This window comes from Erythrolamprus reginae, chromosome 4 (genome assembly GCF_031021105.1).
Source record: "Erythrolamprus reginae isolate rEryReg1 chromosome 4, rEryReg1.hap1, whole genome shotgun sequence".
In the NCBI taxonomy this organism is placed as follows: domain Eukaryota; kingdom Metazoa; phylum Chordata; class Lepidosauria; order Squamata; family Dipsadidae; genus Erythrolamprus; species Erythrolamprus reginae.
The window spans coordinates 18,970,595-18,990,089 of record NC_091953.1 but is presented as its reverse complement, the minus strand read 5'-3'; the positions used below and the strand labels follow the sequence as shown (position 1 = coordinate 18,990,089).

Below are 19,495 nucleotides of genomic sequence, written 5' to 3'. Positions count from 1 at the left end.
ATATATATATATCTTGGTTCTCTCATTTGGAAACCCTAAACTCACCACTAGGAGTAAAATAAATAACATGAATTAATAGTATATTAAATAAAACTGAACCCAGTGGTTCAATTAATCCCACCACTTAATCAGCTAAAGCTCCCTCAAAAGGGGGAGGAATTAGTTCCCTCAAGCACTGCGTTCATCCATATCCCCAGTGTAAGTTCCTCCTGATTCCAGTGGATTAATAATAATTATTACCTTAATTATGTGTGTGTAAAATTCCTTGTTCAATAATCAGTCAAGAATGAAATGCCTCTTATCTAATAACTGGGTTACCCTATTAACTATATGCAAAATGAGATCGGGGAATAAATAGTTCACTATTGGCATTGTAGTTGATAAATTACCCCTTTGCCACGAAATGGGAGGGGGGGGGGCGAACCAGCAGTTAATTTTATGACCAATTAATAAATCCCCCACCCTCAATCCGGGCTGCCGTGACTCAACCAATTAATCCTGTGGGGTTCCTTGAAGCAAACAACGTCTGCCCACAGCTGGAACCATTCTCCCAACCGTTCACTACCATATGAACTGATTTATGCAATAATAATGATAATAATAATAATAATAATAATAACAACCACAACCAGAATAATTTAATAGATTTGTATGCCGCTCCTCTCCGAAGACTCGGGGAGGCTCACAGCAAACACTGTGTACTCATTTAACTGGCCAGGGGCAACGACCATGGAAAGCACTCCACCACCAGGGGAAACGGGCCCACCCACGCGGCGTCAGCCTGGCTGGTATTAATGGGGGAGGGGCCGCCGGGAGGCAAGAAACCCCCCCCCCCGCCGCGCAGAGTCCCGACCCCGAACTCTGCGGCCAAAAAGGAAAAAACCACCACGTGGAGGAAGGGCGAACGGCCTCTCCACAGCCGTCGCCCACTCCCCAGTTCTCGCCCGGGCCTCCCTGACTGAAACGCTCCAGGCGCGTAGCCGGCAGGGCCCTCAGAGCCCTAAGCAAACCACCCGGCGGAACACCAGCCCGGCAACCCGGCCGGCAAGCCGTCGACGCCCCGCGCGCCCTGCCGCCATGTACACGAAGCCACGGGGGTGGGGGGGGAGGGGCGCCGGCACAGCAGCCATCTGACCCCCTCCTCCCTTTCCCAAGCAAGCCGCCGGCGAATCCTGCAATTTTCCGGCCGGCGCCATCCTGCGCGCCGCCGGCAACGAACAAGAAGGAGCGATGTCGCCACGAACGGCCCGTGCACGGGCGCTGGGCGCCGCCGCATCCCCACCCCCGTAGACCAGAGCCGCCCCCGGCGATCGCCATCGATCCCGGGGGCTTCACAAACCGCCTCAGTCCTCCCGACGGGGAGAAAAGCGCGCTGGTCCCCCCTCGCCGTTCAGTCCTGCGGCGAGATCAGGGGAGAGCAAGAGATGTCCCGCGCCAGCGGGCAGGAGGCACTGCGCCACGAGGCAGCCCCTTTTGAGGGCTGCCTCCCTCCTGCCCGGTTCACTGGGTGACCGAGCACCCAGGCACTGCGCTGCGGCCCCCGGGGATGACGTGGGGTCCGCAGGCTCCGCCCCAACATGGCGGCCTCCTTCCCCGGCCCACGCTGCAACCCTCGCCAGCGGTGAGTCGCCGGCGGCATTGTTGATTTCTGTCAGCATGGGAAGACATATACCACCAGTTTGCTTAACTGGTGATATTTTAAAAGTTTTCCATATGTTTGTTGGTTCATTTGTTGAGAACTGATTCTGTAGCTTTTCAAAGTAATTTCTTTTTGCTGCTCTGATCTCCCTTGTTAATATGTTTCTTGGCCTGATTGTACAGCAATCTATCACCTTTTCTGCAGGCTTCCTCTTTGGTATGACACAACTGCTTAAGTTTAGCTGTGAACCAAAGTTTATTGTCTGTATACCCTCAGGTTTCTGGTTGGCACATATAGGTCTTCAACATATGAGTCATTGATTTAATTATTGTTTTCATGGTTTTAAGTCTTTGTCTGTATCAGGGATAAGGTGACTTATGCAATGATCTCACACTACGTACCAGAGCTTACAAAACTTTTGCCAGACCCATCCTCGAATACAGCTCATCTGTTTGGAACCCATATCGCATCTCAGACATTAACACCCTTGAAAATGTCCAAAGATACTTCACCAGAAGAGCCCTTCACTCCTCCACTCAAAATAGAATACCCTATGAGACTAGACTTTCAATCCTGGGCCTAGAAAGTTTAGAACTAAGATGCCTTAAACAAGATCTAAGTATTGCCCACAAGATCATATGCTGCAACGTCCTGCCTGTCGGCGACTACTTCAGTTTCAACCACAACAACGCAAGAGCACACAACAGATTAAAACTTAATATTAACCGCTCCAAACTTGACTGTAAAAAATATGACTTCAGTAACCGAGTTGTCGAAGCATGGAACTCCATAGTGTCATCCCCAAACCCCCAACACTTTACCCTTAGATTATCTATGGTTTACCTATCCAGATTCCTAAGAGGTCAGTAAGGGGCGAGTACAAGTGCACTAGAGTGCCTTCCGTCCCCTGTCCTATTGCTCTCCTATATCTCCTATACCTTTCTTCCATTCCTATATCTCTTCTTCTATTCTTTCATTGATATGTTCTATTACTATACCTTCTTTTCTATTCTTTCTTAGATATATTTTACTATGAGTATCTCCTCTATAACCTTCATCATGTATTTTACTATGTGTATATAGATATACAGTATACCCACTAAACCCTCATTGTGTATTGGACAAAATAAATAAATAAAATAAAAATAAATAAATGAGGAAAACTCTCATGGAGAATAAAATGGTTTGAAATTGATAATTATGTCTCTAAGTCCACATCACAGAACTTCTTTAGTACAGTATAGTTAACCTCTACCCACACTACACCAAATTAGTTCAATTAGTTCATTTGGAGCATTAGTTCATTTGGAGCAACACAAAATTCATCACTTACAGTACCATCAGCTATGCTTGTGAGTTTACCAAAGCCTGGCACTCCAGAAGCAATTCTATCAACACAGACACTTTTACCTACAACCAGCTACGAGCCCCTCAGAATCCAAATCAACTGCAAACCCAACCATAGACAGCATCAAACATCAACTTCAACAACCCTCTATTAGCAGTTCATGTCCCAATGACCTGATGTAATCTCCTTATCAGAAGACCCATCACAAGACTCACTGATGACTCACCATTGGCACATCCCTCTAAACTCTGCTGAAGATCTTATCTAGCTTGGTAACAAAGTGTTCAGAAATCAACCCACAAGCTCAGAGAATGAACCTTCATCCTACACCTGAGTACAGATATTCACTATTAATGCAGAATGAGTTAATTTTATCAAAGAGTAGGAGAACAAGGCCTGGTTGTTCCATTAACTGTGAAAAAAGAAGTGCTATGCCTATATTCAGTGTCAGAGTCCCTGTACTTGCTACAGAAGATTTTTGGGGGAAATCTTAAACACACCCAACTTTGGTTTCCCCTGGTGTTGTCTCTAGAGAATTTACTAATCCCGAAAAAAAACCAACCCAACACACCAATCTGGCAATCTAACTTACCCTTTGGAACGAAGAGGATTGTGGGTTTACCTTTCTTTTAATAGGTGATGAGAGAGCAGTCTGCCACAACGTAAGTATTTCCTGGAGCAGGTAAAGTAATGGGTCCCTTAAGGACGGGCTAAGCAAGGTAGAGAAAGCATGCAGATCATGGTTTCTGGAATCCTTTTCACCCCTAGTAGTATTATTAAGGGTGACAGAGGATGACTTAAAACAGAATTGATAAAATGTTAACACTGCTGTCCCACCATTTCTTTCTCGGAATATATTATCTGATTTTTTTGTCTCTGTAGTTCCTAGCTGAATTTGGACCATTTTTGAACTTGGTTTTTTCCACCCTAACACACACAATATTTGGTCCTATTCTAGTTAAGAGACTGGAATTGGAATGGGAACACACATGCATGACTTTTTGTGACACAGGGAAAACTTGACACTGTTGTGGTTAGCTCTGGCCCAGCTCCTGCCCCAAGGACTGTGGATGTGGGGGAGACATCCACATGCTGCAGGCCTGTTTTGCTCCCAGTGGAATCGGTTGATGAAGGCTCCTCTGACCAAGAAGACATCAGTGACAGGGAGGAGGAGAGTGTGGCAGACAGCTCAGAAGGAGATCAATTATCTAGCTCCTCCTTGGATTCGGAACAAGAGTTAATGATACAGCCACGCATGCTGAGAGCGATGCATAGGCAGCAACAACTGAGAGATTATTATCAAAGAAAATGAGACCACCTGTGTTTGGGTGGGGCTGTGGTAATTAGTGAGGCTGCTATAAAAAGCAGTCTGTGGGTTTGGCCATTGTGGAGGATTATCTGATCGTTGTGTTTCGTGCCTGCTTTGCTGACTTTGACCTTTGTGTGCTGATTTTTCCCCGCTTTGAAACTAAACCAGAGCAAAGTGTGCAAAGTGTGTTTCGTTTTTTAAACGAAGAACGACTATGAATTGCCTCACAGCTGCAAGCTAAGTATCACAGAACTGATAAGGGACTTGTACAAATTACCAATTTGTTTGGAGGCAAGTGCTCTTTGCTTCGTTTTTTTGCATTTTCGGTATAAAGAACATTGTTTTGAATTTTCAAACGTGTGTGTGTCTGAAATTGTATCTATGCATTTTCGGGAGGATTCTACCAGAGAGCTCGACAGAACAGACACTTATATGAAATTTCACATTTATGTGAAGTCAAGTGAATCGCAAACATATTCTGTTGAGAGAAATGTGGGATATAAGAAGGTCAACAGCAAACAATCCCCATGCTTTATCTGTTTCTGAAGAAGTGATACATGGAAATATCTTTCCTGAAATAATTATCCCTTTCTAAGCATTCCAAAGCGATGCTTTGTGAAGTTTGATAGCAAAGCTGATCAGTGTATGCATAGACAACATATTCCTTGGGACTGCTCCTGAAGGATGAAACTGCTTAAGTGTTTTGATGCAAAAAACTTGGTTCAAATTTTGGAATATGATCTTTCATCTGCTTTGCGTAGCCCTAGGAAAAACTTCTTGTTAGGGTTTTCGTAGTGCATTTGACTGCTTAAAATAGAGGTCTCCACCTTGGCAACTTTAAGTCTGGTGGACAGCAAAGCTGGCTGGGGAATTCTGGGAGTTGAAGTCCCTCAGGCTTAAAGTTGCCAAGGTATGAGACCCCTGCTTGAAAGAGTTTCATAAATATATTTTCCTTTTCATGCAAGCTCCATCAAATGCAGTAAAAGTCACGGGGACAATACTAGGTGTTACTGTTAATATGTTCTTTGGACCCCTCATTTACATATTCACCCTGGGCACTCAACACTATTAATCTAATCTTGGATATTATGATAAGGTTTCAAAAAACTTAACTAAGAAACGTCATGATTATCTATCTCTGTGGAAACCTGTAAGAATTCAGTACTACAGTGGCACCTCTACCTAAGAACACCTCTATTTATGAACTTTTCTAGATAAGAACTGATGTTCAAGATTTTTTTGCCTCTTCTCAAGAATTATTTTCCAGTTACAAACCCGAGCCTCCAAAACTGTAACCAGAAAAGGCAGGGAGAAGCCTCTGTGGGGCCTCTCTAGGACTCTCCTGGGAGGAAACAGGGCCTCCACCTTCCCACACATTATTTGCTTTAACATTGATTCGTATGGGAAAAATAGTTTCTTGTTACAAACTTTTCTACTTAATAACCTGGTCACTAGTGATAGGCGAACCGAACTCGCACAATTGGGGTCTGTACCGAATTTTGCAGTGTTCGGTATGCCGAACACGAACACGAAATTTTTTGAAACTTCGGGCAAAGTTCAGGGTCGTGTTCGGCGTTCGGAGCTTTGATGTCACTGGCAGGTTGCTAAGGACGCCAAGGTGATCACTTCCTGGATTCCATGGAATTGTGTTTACTCAGCAGAGCTTAAGGAAAAGACATCTAATGGAATCTCCCAGCATGGAACTTGTTTTGTTGCTATATCATTTCATAAACTAATACGATCCACTGGCAATACTGATTGGACCCTATTGAAGAACAAAAACTTCTCAGGCTTCTTAGCCCATTTACTGGTTGGTGTTTCAAGCAAATTGGCATCACCCTCTCCCTTCTCCTTGATGGGAATGCTTTTAATTTCCCAAAGGAATGCAGTACATGAAAACTGTGTGTTTACAGTGAGGGACTACAACCAGGGGTGGCCTACTGCCCAGATTGGGGGGGGGGGAACACAGTGGGGTAATGAAAATGGAGTTCCACACTCAATTTGAACTGAAAGATGCTGAAAGAAAATGCAGAGCATCCCGCATAAGCCACGCCCACAGTGTGGTAGTAAAAGTTTTAGTAGCCCTTCACTGACTACAACTTATTTATTTCTCTTTCTATGAAGGAAAACAAAAGGGCCTCTTTTTAGTTTATGGAGTCTTGGGAAGTCAAGATTCAGGCAGTAAACTCAGCAACAGGCAAGTTTAATTTTTAAAAAAGCAAGGAAAACACACACTGATTATCTGGCACACTCAATGTTCAACATTTGACTGGCTTGCGCAGAGTAATTTTTGCCTGAAGTGACCTTCTGCAAGGTTCAGCATGACAAACCATTTAAAAACCAATACCATTTAAAAGAAAATCTAAGTAGGCAAGGATTATAGGGATTATATATTGCTTTTGAAGTACATTATTGTTGAGTGACAAATGGAATGGAGAATTATATGGCAAAGCTCCATGTTTCTCTCTCTGTCTCTCTTATTTCATTTCATTTCATTTATTTATTTATTTATTTGTCAATCTGAATCTGAAGTTAGTTGGGGGAAAGATCAAAAGCAACGTGAGAAAATATTATTTTACTGAAAGAGTAGTAGATCCTTGGAACAAACTTCCAGCAGATGTGGTTGGTAAATCCATAGTAACTGAATTTAAACATGCCTGGGATAAACATATATCCATTGTAAGATAAAATACAGGAAATAGTATAAGGGCAGATTAGATGGACCATGAGGTCTTTTTCTGCCGTCAGTCTTCTATGTTTCTATGTTTCTAATCAAGTATAGGATAGTAATTTATATAAACATAAGGTAGACAATAATGATAAAAAGACAATAGGACAGTAGGACAGGGACAGTAGGCACAATGGGGCACTTATGCACGCCCCTTACTGACCTCTTAGAAAATGGAAGAGGCCAACTGTAGACAATCTAAGGTTGAATATTTTGGGGTTGGGGGAAGAAACAACAGAGTCAGGTAGTGAATTCCAGGCATTGGCCACTCTATTGCTGAAGTCGTATTTTCTGCAGTCGAGTTTGGAACAGTTTAAATTTATTTATTTATCTATCTATCTATCTATCTATCTATCTATCTATCTATCTATCTATCATCTATCTATCTATCTATCATCTATCTATCTATCTATCTATCTATCTATCTATCTATCTATCTATCTATCTATCTATCTATTCCAATATTCAATGAGGGTTTTAGTGGGTATATATCTATATACACATAGTAAAATACATGATGAAGGTTATAGAGGAGATACTCATAGTAAAATATATCTAAGAAAGAATAGAAAAGAAGATATAGTAATAGAACATATCAATGAAAGAATAGAAGAAGAGATATAGGAATAGAAGAAAGTTATAGGAGATATAGGAGAGCAATAGGACAGGGGACGGAAGGCACTGTAGTGCACTTGTACTCGCCCTTTTGAATCTATTACCTGCTCTACCTCTTTCTCCCTCCCTCCCTCTCCTTCCTGACCTCTCTTTCTCACTAGCTGTACAAGAGTGCAAAAGCTTGGTTCAAAAGCGTGGTTCTGTATGGGCCTTTCTAGAACTTTATGGGTTACCCAGTCTTCTGGTTACTAAACATAAATAGATATATCTCTTCATTGCTATTTCATCAAAATACCGTACATCTTAAATGGATCTCACTATATACAATATATGCCCAAAGTATGTTGTACCTGATAGGGATCTGATTTCTACACCCACCCTGCCTCTCGTCGTTTGGTTGATCTTCAGCCATTCCTTAGTCAGCAAATTGCTTGTTTAAATAATGCTTGTTTATAGTGAAGACTTACCATGATAACTTCTCTTTTTAGAAACACTATATTTAGAAGGTGTTCTGTCTGGGTGCCCCCAGACTTCAACACCAACTGGAAAAAAAGCCAGACACGCTGGTAAAAGCAAAGGCACTTTATAGTTTGAAAAATAAACACAGAGAAAAACCTGTTCTTCCCAACAGGCAGGCTATGAGGCTTCACAGCAGAGTTCTGATGGCCAGACAATACAGCAGACTTCTTGCTGGCACACACACCACTGTAGAGAATAAGACCCACGCCTTCCCCCCCCAAGGTTTCAGCCTTCAAGGCCACAAGCCAGAATCAGAGACGCCAAAGATCACAGCCAGGTCCCAGGACCCCCGAAGACAATACTCCACAATACAGGAAGGGCGGGTATGCCTTTTCAGCCTTTCTGGGGAGAACCACACCCAAACCCAGCTGTTGCCTATTTAGGGCTGGAAATACCTGGCTAATTGTCCCCTTCGTTGTGCTGCTCTTCTCTGCCTGAGATCGATGATGGCTTGTGCATTTTCATCTAAGGACTCCAGGCTGCTTGCTGGGGAGAGCTCCATCCCGGGGGACTCAGGCTGTTCTCCCTCTCCCTCAGCCTGATATTCCTCCTCCCTGTCTGCCTGGGCCTCCTCCTCCTGTTCCTCATCCTCCCCCTCTGAGCATGGAGCCGGCAGAGGTTCAGCCGTTCCCTGAGGAGCCTCAGACGGAATCACAACAGAAGGAATGTTCTTCTAATTTTTAGAAGCAATGTTCTAAAGGAAATATGAGATTCCACAGGTACAATTTTCATATTGTCAGGTGACACACCAATAAGGTGGCCTGGAATGCTTTATCACTAGCCTATTTGTCCTTGTTTTTATTATCTTGTGTCAGATGGTCATGGTATTACCAGTGTGCCAGATGGATCTTTAAAAATGTTCTGAACTTTCTTAAGGCAGCCAAAGCTATAAAGCTCTTCCAAAGAGGGGAGAGGACAACCAGTGATGTTAACACTCTGGAGCATTGTCCTATCTGCCACTCTGCAATTGGCAAACCATACACAGATGCAGTAAGTTAAAATATTCTCTTTGGTGCAGCCGTAAAGGTCATCAGCAGTTTTCCATTCAGTTGTTATTTCCTGAGAAGTCTCAGGTAGTATAATCTTTGCTGGGCCCTTTTGACAAGTGCTGTAATGTGAGTGCTCCAAGTCAGGTCTTTTTTTAATGATAACCACCCCAAAACAATTATACTATGTACACAGCACTTTGCTGTTCCACTAATTTAGTCACTTTGTCAAAAATGAAATAAATTTTGTGTGGCATGATCTGTTATTGACAAACCCATGTTGGCTTCTGGTTATAACTTTGCTTTCTTCCAGGTGTTTAAAATTATTATTTCTTAAAGTTACTATTCTTCCATGCTGTTTCTACTGTTACAGTGAGGACTAGTTAGTAATGGAAAATCTCATCAGTATTGTGGTCTTCCTGATCCTCTCCTGCTGTTTCATGGATGGAAAGGAAAAACCTAAATACCATACCATCAAGGTGGAAAATGGAGGAGCCTGGGGCTATTGGGGGAGAAAAGAATTTTGTCCACGTGGCCATGCTTCTGGTTTTGTATTGAAGGTAAACACAAATACAAATATTTCTGATAAACAACATGTATCTCCCATTATCACTGAAGCTCCTACCAAATTATCTACGGATCTTAGAGGCTGGTACATTAATTCGTGCTTTTGAATAGTTTTAGAATTTGAGTGATATACATTAATAATACTTAGGAGTCAGAGAAGTGAAATTATGGTAACTAGGATCAGTTAATCAAAAGCTATAAAGATGGGTTAGTTTAGTCCTAAGAAGATATGACTGAGAGAGAATATGATAGGATTCTTCAAATATTGAAAGGACATAACGCATGCAATGGTCAAGTACTGTTCTGTGCCAGAATGGAGGAAATGAAATACAGTGATACCTTGTCTTACAAACGCCTTATCATACAAACTTTTCAAGATACAAGCCCGGGGTTTAAGATTTTTTTGCCTCTTCTTCCAAACTATTTTCATCTTACAAACCCAAGCCGCCACCACTGGGATTCCCCGCCTCCGGACTTCTGTTGCCAGCGAAGCGCCCATTTTTGCGCTGCTGGGATTTCCCTGAGGTTCCCCTCCATGGGAAACCCCACCTCAGGACTTCCGGTTTTTTGTGGATGCTGCGATTTCGCTGAGACTCCTCTCGCTGGGAAACCCCCCTCCAGAGTTCTGTTGCCAGCGAAGCACCCGTTTTTGCACTGCTGGGATTCCCCTGCTGGGATTCCCCTGCAGCATCACAAAAACACAGAAGTCTGGAGGTGGGATTTCCCATGGAGGGGAGCCTCAGGGAAATCCCAGCAGCGCAAAAACTGTCTGTGCTGATGGCTGATTTGTCTGAATGTCAGGCTTCCAGGAATTATCTAGCATTTTCGGATTGGTTTGGTCTAGGATGCTCAGGTTTCCCAATTGAAACTACTGTATGGTTAAGTATAACATTTACTTATTTGTTTGTGTGTGTGTGTGTTTATTTTTCAAACATGTATAGGATAGTAGTAATTTGTATAAACATAACTTAAGTAAAAAAAAATAACAATAAAAAAGGACAATAGGACAGGCACAATAGGCACAGTGATGCGCTTATACACAGCACTTACAGACCTCTTAGAAATGGGGAGAGGTCAACTGTAAACAGTCTAAGGTTAAGGTTTTTGGGGTTTGGGGCAGAAACCACAGAGTCAGGTAGTGCACTCACTCTATTGATGAAGACGTATTTTCTGCAGTCGAGTTTGGAGTGGTTTACGTTTAGTTTGAATCTATTGCATGCTTGTGTATTGCTGTGATTGATGGTAAAGTAGTCATTAACAAGAAGGACATTCTGGTATATGATTTTATGAACTACATTTATATCAGATCGGAGACAATATAAATTGTCTAATCCCAATATTTCAAGTCTGGTGGAATAAGGTATTTTGTTGTGAGATGAGGAGTGAAGGATTTTTCTCGTGAAATATTTCTGGACTCTTTTGATTGTATTAATGTCTGATAAGCAGTGCAGGTTCCAGACAGGTGAGCTGTATTCCAGACTGAAAATAGCTTTAAAATGGTAAGTGGCTGCTTGCCGCTGCCGTTTGGCCTGCTCTCCACTGTTTGCCCCCCAAGCTATGTGCCTGTCATAGCAGCTCCCTGCTGCCTTTTGCCCTACCTGCCCCGGTGCCTCTCATGACAGTGGCTGCCTGTGCCTCTCGCGACAGTTTGGATGGAATAAATAAAACTAAATACAAAATACAAAATAATAAAAACAAATGAAACTAGATACAAAATACTATTTATTTATTTATTTATTTATTCATTCATTCATTCATTCATTCATTTATTTATTTATTTATTTATTTATGCATTGGATTTGTATGCCGCCCCTCTCCGCAGACTCGGGGCGCCTAACAACAATGATAAAAAACAACATGTAACAATCCAATTTAATAAAACAACTAAAAACCCTTATTATAAAAACCAAATATACACACAAACATACCATACATAACTTGTAATGGCCTAGGGGAAGGAATATACTAACTCCCCCATGCCTGGTGACAAAGGTGGGTCTTGAGTAATTTGCGAAAAACAAGGAGGGTGGGGGCCGTTCTAATCTCTGGGGGGAGTTGATTCCAGAGGGCCGGGGCAGCCACAGAGAAGGCTCTTCCCCTGGGGCCCGCCAAACGACATTGTTTGGTCGACGGGACCCGGAGAAGGCCAACTCTGTTGGACCTTATCGGCCGCTGGGATTCGTGCGGTAGAAGGCGGTTCCGGATGTATTCTGGCCCAATGCCATGTAGGGCTTTAAAGGTCATTACCAACACTTTGAATTGTGACCGGAAACCGATCGGCAGCCAGTGCAGGCCGCGGAGTGTTGCAGAAACGTGGTCGAATCTAGGAAGCCCCACGACAGCTCTTGCGGCCGCATTCTGCACGATCTGAAGTTTCCAAACACTTTTCAAAGGTAGCCCCATGTAGAGAGCGTTGCAGTAATCAAACCTATGGACATGACTTGGTTTCAAAGGCTTCAGATTAGTCCTGGTCATCTTCTGCTGAAGGACCACATAAAACTCATTTCTGTAGGATTTTCTGTAGGGTTTTGAAAAATTAAATTAAATTAAAAATAAAATAGAACATGTCTTTGCACAAAGCCTATTTCCTAGAGAAAAGAACCATGTTTTTCTGAGGTATTTCCAAAGTCTGCTTTAATTTGTATAGTACAGTATCATGATCGTTTCTAAAAGAAGTGTCTTGAAGTGTACTAGTTATTTCGATCCATGTTTTCCTCTTTTCTACACTAGATTGAGCCATATCAAGGTGGCAATGTTCATGCAGATGATACGGCCCTGAATGGGATACGTCTATTCTGTGAGGATAAAAAGTTTATTTCATCTCATATTGGGAAGTGAGTAGCATCTTAGCTTATGTACTGGAGACAATGCCTGGAATTCACTACCTGACTGTTATTTCTTCCCCCAATCCCAAAATCTTCAACCTTAGGTTGTGTATAGTGATGGGCGAACCCAACGGTGTTCGGGTTTATTTATTTATTTTATTTATTAGTTGGACTTGTATGCCGCCCCTCTCCGAAGACTCGGGGCGGCTCACAACAAGTAAAAACAGTCAAAACAATCCAATTAATTAAAATATTTAACGATTTAAGAAAAACCCCATGTAGGAGCAAACACACACACAAGCATACCATGTATAAATTAACATGCCCAGGGGAGATGTTTAGTTTCCCCATGCCTGACGGCAAAGGTGAGTCTTAAGGAGTTTTCGGAAGGCAGGAAGAGTAGGGGCAGTTCTAATCTCCGGGGGGAGTTGGTTCCAGAGAGCCGGCGCCACCACAGAGAAGGCTCTTCCCCTGGGACCCGCCAACCGGCATTGTTTAGTTGACGGGACCCGGAGAAGGCCCACTCTGTGGGACCTAATCGGTCGCTGGGATTCGTGCGGCAGGAGGCAGTCTCGGGTTCTGCAGGTTCGGATGAAATTTACACAAAATTCGGCCGAACCCGAACCGAACCCGAACTTCACCTCAAACGGGGAATCCCTCCTATGAAGAGATTCTGGGGGCAGAGTTTTGATGTCACCGGCAGGTTGCTAAGGATGCCAAGGTGATCACTTCCTGGATTCCATGGGATCCAGGAAGTCATCACCTTGGTGTCCTTAGCCAGCTGCGGGTGACGTCAAAGCTCCAAATGCCGAACACGACCCCGAACTTTGCCCGAAGTTTAAAAAAAATTCAGGTTTGTGTTTGGCATACCGAACACCACAAAATTCGGCACAGACCCGAATTGTGCGGGTTCAGTTCACCCATCACTAGTTGTCTACAATAGACCTCTCCCCTTTTCTAAGAGGTCTGTAAGGGGCGCGCATAAGTGCACCTTTGTGCCTACCGTTCCTGTCCTAATGTCTTTTTTATCTTTTCTATCTCTTCTTTATACTTATATTATGTTAAACATACTACAATACAATACTATATTTGTATGACAAATAAAATAAATAAATAAATAAATAAATAAATAAATACTGTCCTGTCCTGTCTTATGCTATGCTATGCTATGCTATCCTATACTATGCCACTCCACCCCACTCCACTCCACCCTATCTAATCTATCTATCTATCTATCTATCTATCTATCTATCTATCTATCTATCTATCTATCTATCTAATCATCTATCTATCTATCTATCTATCTATCTGTCTATCTATCATCTACCTACCTACCTACCTACCTATCATCTATCTATCTAATCTATTTATCTATCTATCTATCTATCTATCTATCTATCTATCTATCTATCTAATCATCTATCTATCTATCTGTCTGTCTGTCTATCTATCATCTACCTACCTACCTACCTACCTACCTATCATCTATCTATCTATCTATCTATCTATCTATCTATCTATCTATCTATCTATCTAATCATCTATCTAGCTGTCTGTCTGTCTGTCTGTTTATCTATCATCTATCTACCTACTTACCTATCTATCTATCTACCTACCTACCATCTATCTATCTATCTATCTATCTATCTATCTATCTATCTATCCATCCATCCATCCATCCATCCATCCATCCATCCATCCATCCATCCATCCATCCATCCATCCATCCATCCATCCATCCATCCATCTATCTATCTATCTATCTATCTATCTATCTATTTGATTTTTTATGCCGCCCTTCTCCTTAGACTCAGGGCAGCTTACAACATGTTAGCAAAAGGAGTTTGCCTTTCGCAAACTCCTAAAAACCCACCTTTGTCACCAGACTTGGGTAAATTGATTCCCCTCGGCTGCTCTGTTTTATGTATGTTTGTTTGGGTTGTATGATTGGATTACATTGGATTTGTATTTTGTATTACTGTTGTGAGCTGCTCCGAGTCTTCAGAAAGGTGTGGCATACAAATCTAATAAATTATTATTATTGTTGTTGTTATTGTTGTTGTTGTTGTTGTTGTTATTATTATTATTATTATTATTATCATTACTAGCACTTTTTTAACAGAGCCAGCATATTGCCCCCACAATCCGGGTCCTCATTTTACCCACCTCAAAAGGATGGAAGGCTGAGTCAACCTTGAGCCGGTGATGAGATTTGAACCGCTGACCTACAGATCTACAGTCAGCTGCAGTGGCCTGCAGTACAGCACTCTACCTGCTGCGCCACCCCGGTTCATTTTCTATTTTCTATTTTCACTTTTTTATTCTACTTTCTTACCCACATCACTGTTTAAATTTATGTATAATCCTGTATGTTGTGCAGCCCTATTACCAATGTTAGTCAGGAATTGGGTGAATTAAATGATGTATATCATTCAAATTATGTCAAACACATCACTGAGCTGGATTAGGCATTCAGGTCAACCATAATTACACCCCCTAGAACTGTCTTCCACAGGTTCTTTCTATTTTGTGGGGGCCACGGCTCTCAGAATTCCTTCCTTTTTTTAAAAAAATATTTTTATTGATTTTTCAAAGACAAACATTACAAACATAACATAAAACATAAATAGGAGCTACTATCGCTCCGCTCAGAGTAGAAGTCTTCATTATACAGAAAAAAGAAGGATAACTTTGTTATTTGATCAAACCAGAGAATATCTAAAAATATCTATAACTGCACTCTATTATAAAAAAGAGTAAAATAGAAAGAATAATAAAAAAAAGTAAAGAATGACATGAAAAAAAAACATGTCAAGGAAAATATATATTTATACATACATATTTATAAATATAGATTTATAATAAATTTCAATCTAAAAAAGATAAAGTATCTATAGTAACTCACTATTATAAAAACACATCTAATCATATAGAGTAATACCTCATGATACGAACTTAATTGGTGCAAGGAGGAGGTTCGTATGACGAAAGGTTCGTAAGACGAAACATTGTTTCCCATAGGAAACAATGTAAAGTCAATTAATCCGTGCAACCAAAAAACCCCCGCAAAAAACGGCTTTCGGCGACTGCTGGGAAGCCGCGCGACTGTTTTAAAAGGTGACAGCTGGCTTGGGGGGCTTCCCAGCACCCCCCGAACCCGGGTTCTGGGCTCGGGGGGGTGCTGGGAAGCCCCCCAGGCCGGCTGCGACCTTTTAAAACAGCCGCGCCGCTTCCCAGCTGTCTCCTGAAGCCGAACGCCAAAGCCGAACTTCCGCGTTCGGCTTCGGGAGACAGCTGGGAAGTGGCGCAGCTGTTTTAAAAGGTGACAGCCGGGCTGGGGGGCTTCCCAGCAACCTCCCAAACCGAACCCGGGGTTCAGAAAAATTTTGCCTCTTCTTACGAACTTTGTTCGAGTTACGAACCGGCGTTCGGGAGGCTTCTGGGAAGCCCCGCCGCCCGGCTGTCACCTTTTAAAACAGCTGTGCGGCTTCCCAGCAGTCTCCGAACGCCGGTTCGTAACTCGAAAAAAGTTCGTAAGAAGAGGCAAATTTTTTCTGAACCCCGGGTTCGTATCACGAGTTGTTTTTAAGACGAGGGGTTCATATCTTGAGGTACCACTGTATAAAAAATATATAAAACTTAATTGTAGATTAAATCCAACTAAGAAAAAAAAATATTACGTTTTGGTCTTAAAGTGTCCTAATTTACATAACAAAATCTATTGAATTTAATTTTACCAATACTACGACAGCTTTATAAATGTTTTCTTCTATCCCACCAAGTATATACTGTTATTACATATACCATCTGCCATATGTTATAATTCCTTCCAATTAACCAATGGCCAGTCAGCTGGATTGTTCTAAGAGTCGGAATCCTGGTACATCTGTCATATATTAAACTGGGGAGGATTGTCTTACAAAATGATAAATCTGGAAGTATGTTTTCTCTTCACCATCTTGATATGACGAATTATTGCTGTCTTGCTATTTGAGATCATATACTGGAACAAAAATTACCTAATACTTTGTTGCTTTTAAAATTGCAATATTCAGAATGGTATCATATAAAAATGAATTGGAACATTATAGATTTCATCTGAAACACAGTATTGTTTTAAGCAAAATGAGGCTCCTTTGTTTCTTGATGTAGTACATTGAATTAATTCAATTTGTTTTGTAACGCCGAAGAGATGGTTATTTTGTCACCCTAGCAAATCCTCTTCTTGCAAAAAGGGTTTTGTCAGTTCTTATTCAATTAATTTGCTTTCAAAAATATTTAAAAGAATTTCAGTGAAATTCATGTGGAATATGAATAGACTCCTCTGGTTTCTCTCATGCCTTTACTACTAACAAAGCAAGGCTGCTAATTCTTCTCTCTTAGAAAAATTTAGCCTGGTCAGTATCTCTGCCCACAAATTTACTAGAAGATTTAAGAAACCCATTTCTTCTGAGCTCTGAATAAAATTTCAACAATTTACAATAATTTCAGATGTGTGGTATTTGATTTTCTCTATAGATTTCATATCTGCATTCTTCACACAGAGGCAGATAGCTTGCAAAGAAGCAAAAATAGAAATAAATGCTCAGCTCTTGTGATTAGCTGATGGATGTGAACATGAAGAATCATTTTTTTAAAAAATGATTACACCAAAATGATTACGATTAGATTATGAGAGTAAGCAACAACATAGAAACATAGAAGTCTGACGGCAGAAAAAGACCTCATGGTCCATCTAGTCTGCCCTTATACTATTTTCTGTATTTTATCTTAGGATGGATATATGTTTGTCCCAGGCATGTTTAAATTCAGTTACTGTGGATTTATCTACCACATCTGCTGGAAGTTTGTTCCAAGGATCTACTACTCTTTCAGTAAAATAATATTTTCTCATGTTGCTTTTGATCTTTCCCCCAACTAACTTCAGATTGTGTCCCCTTGTTCTTGTGTTCACTTTCCTATTAAAAACACTTCCCTCCTGGACCTTATTTAACCCTTTAATATATTTAAATGTTTCGATCATGTCCCCCCTTTTCCTTCTGTCCTCCAGACTATACAGATTGAGTTCATTAAGTCTTTCCTGATACGTTTTATGCTTAAGATCTTCCACCATTCTTGTAGCCCGTCTTTGGACCCATTCAATTTTGTCAATATCTTTTTGTAGGTGAGGTCTCCAGAACTGAACACAGTATTCCAAATGTGGTCTCACCAGCATTCTATATAGTGGGATCATAATCTCCCTCTTCCTGCTTGTTATACCTCTAGCTATGCAGCCAAGCATCCTACTTGCTTTCCCTACCGCCTGACTGCACTGTTCACCCATTTTGAGACTGTCAACAACAATAGCACTTTGAGTCATATATTGCTTTACAGTTCTCCCTAAGCGGTTTACAGAGTCAGCATATCACCCCCAACAATCTGGGTCCTCATTTTACCCATCTGAGGAGGATGGAAGGCTGAGTCAACCTTTTTTTTAAAAAAAATATAATTTTATTGATTTTTTTGAAAATTTTACAAAAAACAAAACAAAAAGCATAAAGTGTACCATCACCAAACAGAAAGAAAATCCCTTCACCAGGGAAGATTCAATTTTGTATCCTTCATTTGCTTTGTCTCTGGGTTACATTGTTCATTCTTTATAGAGTGATTGAATTTTATTTCTTACATTTGCATCGCTTACTGATGTTGTTAATACAGTATATAATTTTTAACCTTCTCCCACTGCCTCATTGTTGCTGCTAATTTCTCTTCATTATAATTATGTAGTCTAATTTCCATAATTTCGTAGTGAATGTGATCCGCCATGCATTTGCACCAATTTTTTATCGGCCATTTATTGTCATCTTTCCACCCAAGCACTATTGTTGCCTGGGCACTTTCTATCGCTGCAATTTTGATTTCTTCATATTCTTTTACCTCACTATTTTTTATCAATAATGCTGCTTCCTTAGTTATTTTCCAATTACCATTCGTAATTTTATTCACTTCCATTTGTATTTGTTTCCAAAATTTTTGAACTTTATCACATTCCCAAAACATATGCATAAATACTCCTTTTTCCTTACACCCATGCCAACAATTTCCTTTCTTCGTTGTTTGAAAACGTGCTGATTGTACATTGAGACTCAAGGCTGAGTCAACCTTGAGTCTGGTGGGATTCGAACTGCCAAATTGCAGGTAGCTATGAGTCAGCAGAAGTAGCCTGTAGTATTGAACTCTAACCACTGCCCCACCCTTAGTTTTGAATCTCCTGTGTTTTACAATAAAAATCAATGCCCAGCTGATTTTTTTAAATCCACCACTACAAACAATAAATTATCTTGATTAGTCCCTTATGAAGTTTCTGTTTTCCACTTCTGGATAAGTTGCTCAGGCTAATTGAAATATTTTCTTTGGCAGATGGGGCGGCTGGTCTGATATAAAGTATTGCAGCGCACACTCAAAACTTGTGGCTTTCTCTCTAAGAGTGGAACGACCCCAGGGGCCATCCTTAGATGATACAGCAGCCACCAATATTCAGTTCAAGTGTAGTAATAATGAAATATTGGTAGGCAATTCCCATGACTGGGGGAAATTTGGTAAATGGAGTCCCAGCTGTAAACCTGGAACTTATATATGTGGACTTCAGACAAAGCTGGAGATACTACAAGGAATGGAGGATGACACTTCACTGAATGATGTGAGGTTTTTCTGCTGTGAATAGCTCTAAGGCAGCTGCCACTATAATGTGCCTTTGTCAGGTAGCTTTATTGAACCTATTGCTATTTATTACTGTATTTTTGGAGTATAAGACGCACCTGGGGGAGGAAAATAGGGGAAAGAATTTGCTCACCAGATATTCCTTAGTCTGGTCAGCTTCAGCACATTATTTTATCCCCTGGTTAGGACTTTTAAAAATGTTATTTGTAGAGAGTAACAATGAAAGAGCTTGCAAGCCAGTAAGAGCTGGGAAAATCATT

General features: G+C 41.2%; 1 protein-coding gene across 1 annotated transcript; it reads left to right on the top strand.

The window, feature by feature from the left end:
• Positions 1 to 9,533: 9,533 nt before the first annotated feature.
• Positions 9,534 to 19,239, top strand: LOC139167098 (vitelline membrane outer layer protein 1-like). The gene is made up of 3 exons (XM_070751526.1): positions 9,534 to 9,704; positions 12,442 to 12,545; positions 18,936 to 19,239. The coding sequence occupies exons 1-3, from the start codon at positions 9,534 to 9,536 to the stop codon at positions 19,237 to 19,239; spliced, it is 579 nt and encodes a 192-aa protein (XP_070607627.1).
• Positions 19,240 to 19,495: the final 256 nt, after the last annotated feature.

What these genes read in the sequence shown, in the direction of transcription:
- LOC139167098 (XM_070751526.1), top strand. Translation starts at nt 9,534, where the DNA reads ATGGAAAATCTCATCAGTATTGTGGTCTTCCTGATCCTCTCCTGCTGT. An exon ending in CTTCTGGTTTTGTATTGAAG is followed by an intron (nt 9,705 to 12,441) that starts GTAAACACAAAT and finishes TTTCTACACTAG; the next exon opens with ATTGAGCCATATCAAGGTGG. An exon ending in ATTTCATCTCATATTGGGAA is followed by an intron (nt 12,546 to 18,935) that starts GTGAGTAGCATC and finishes TTTCTTTGGCAG; the next exon opens with ATGGGGCGGCTGGTCTGATA.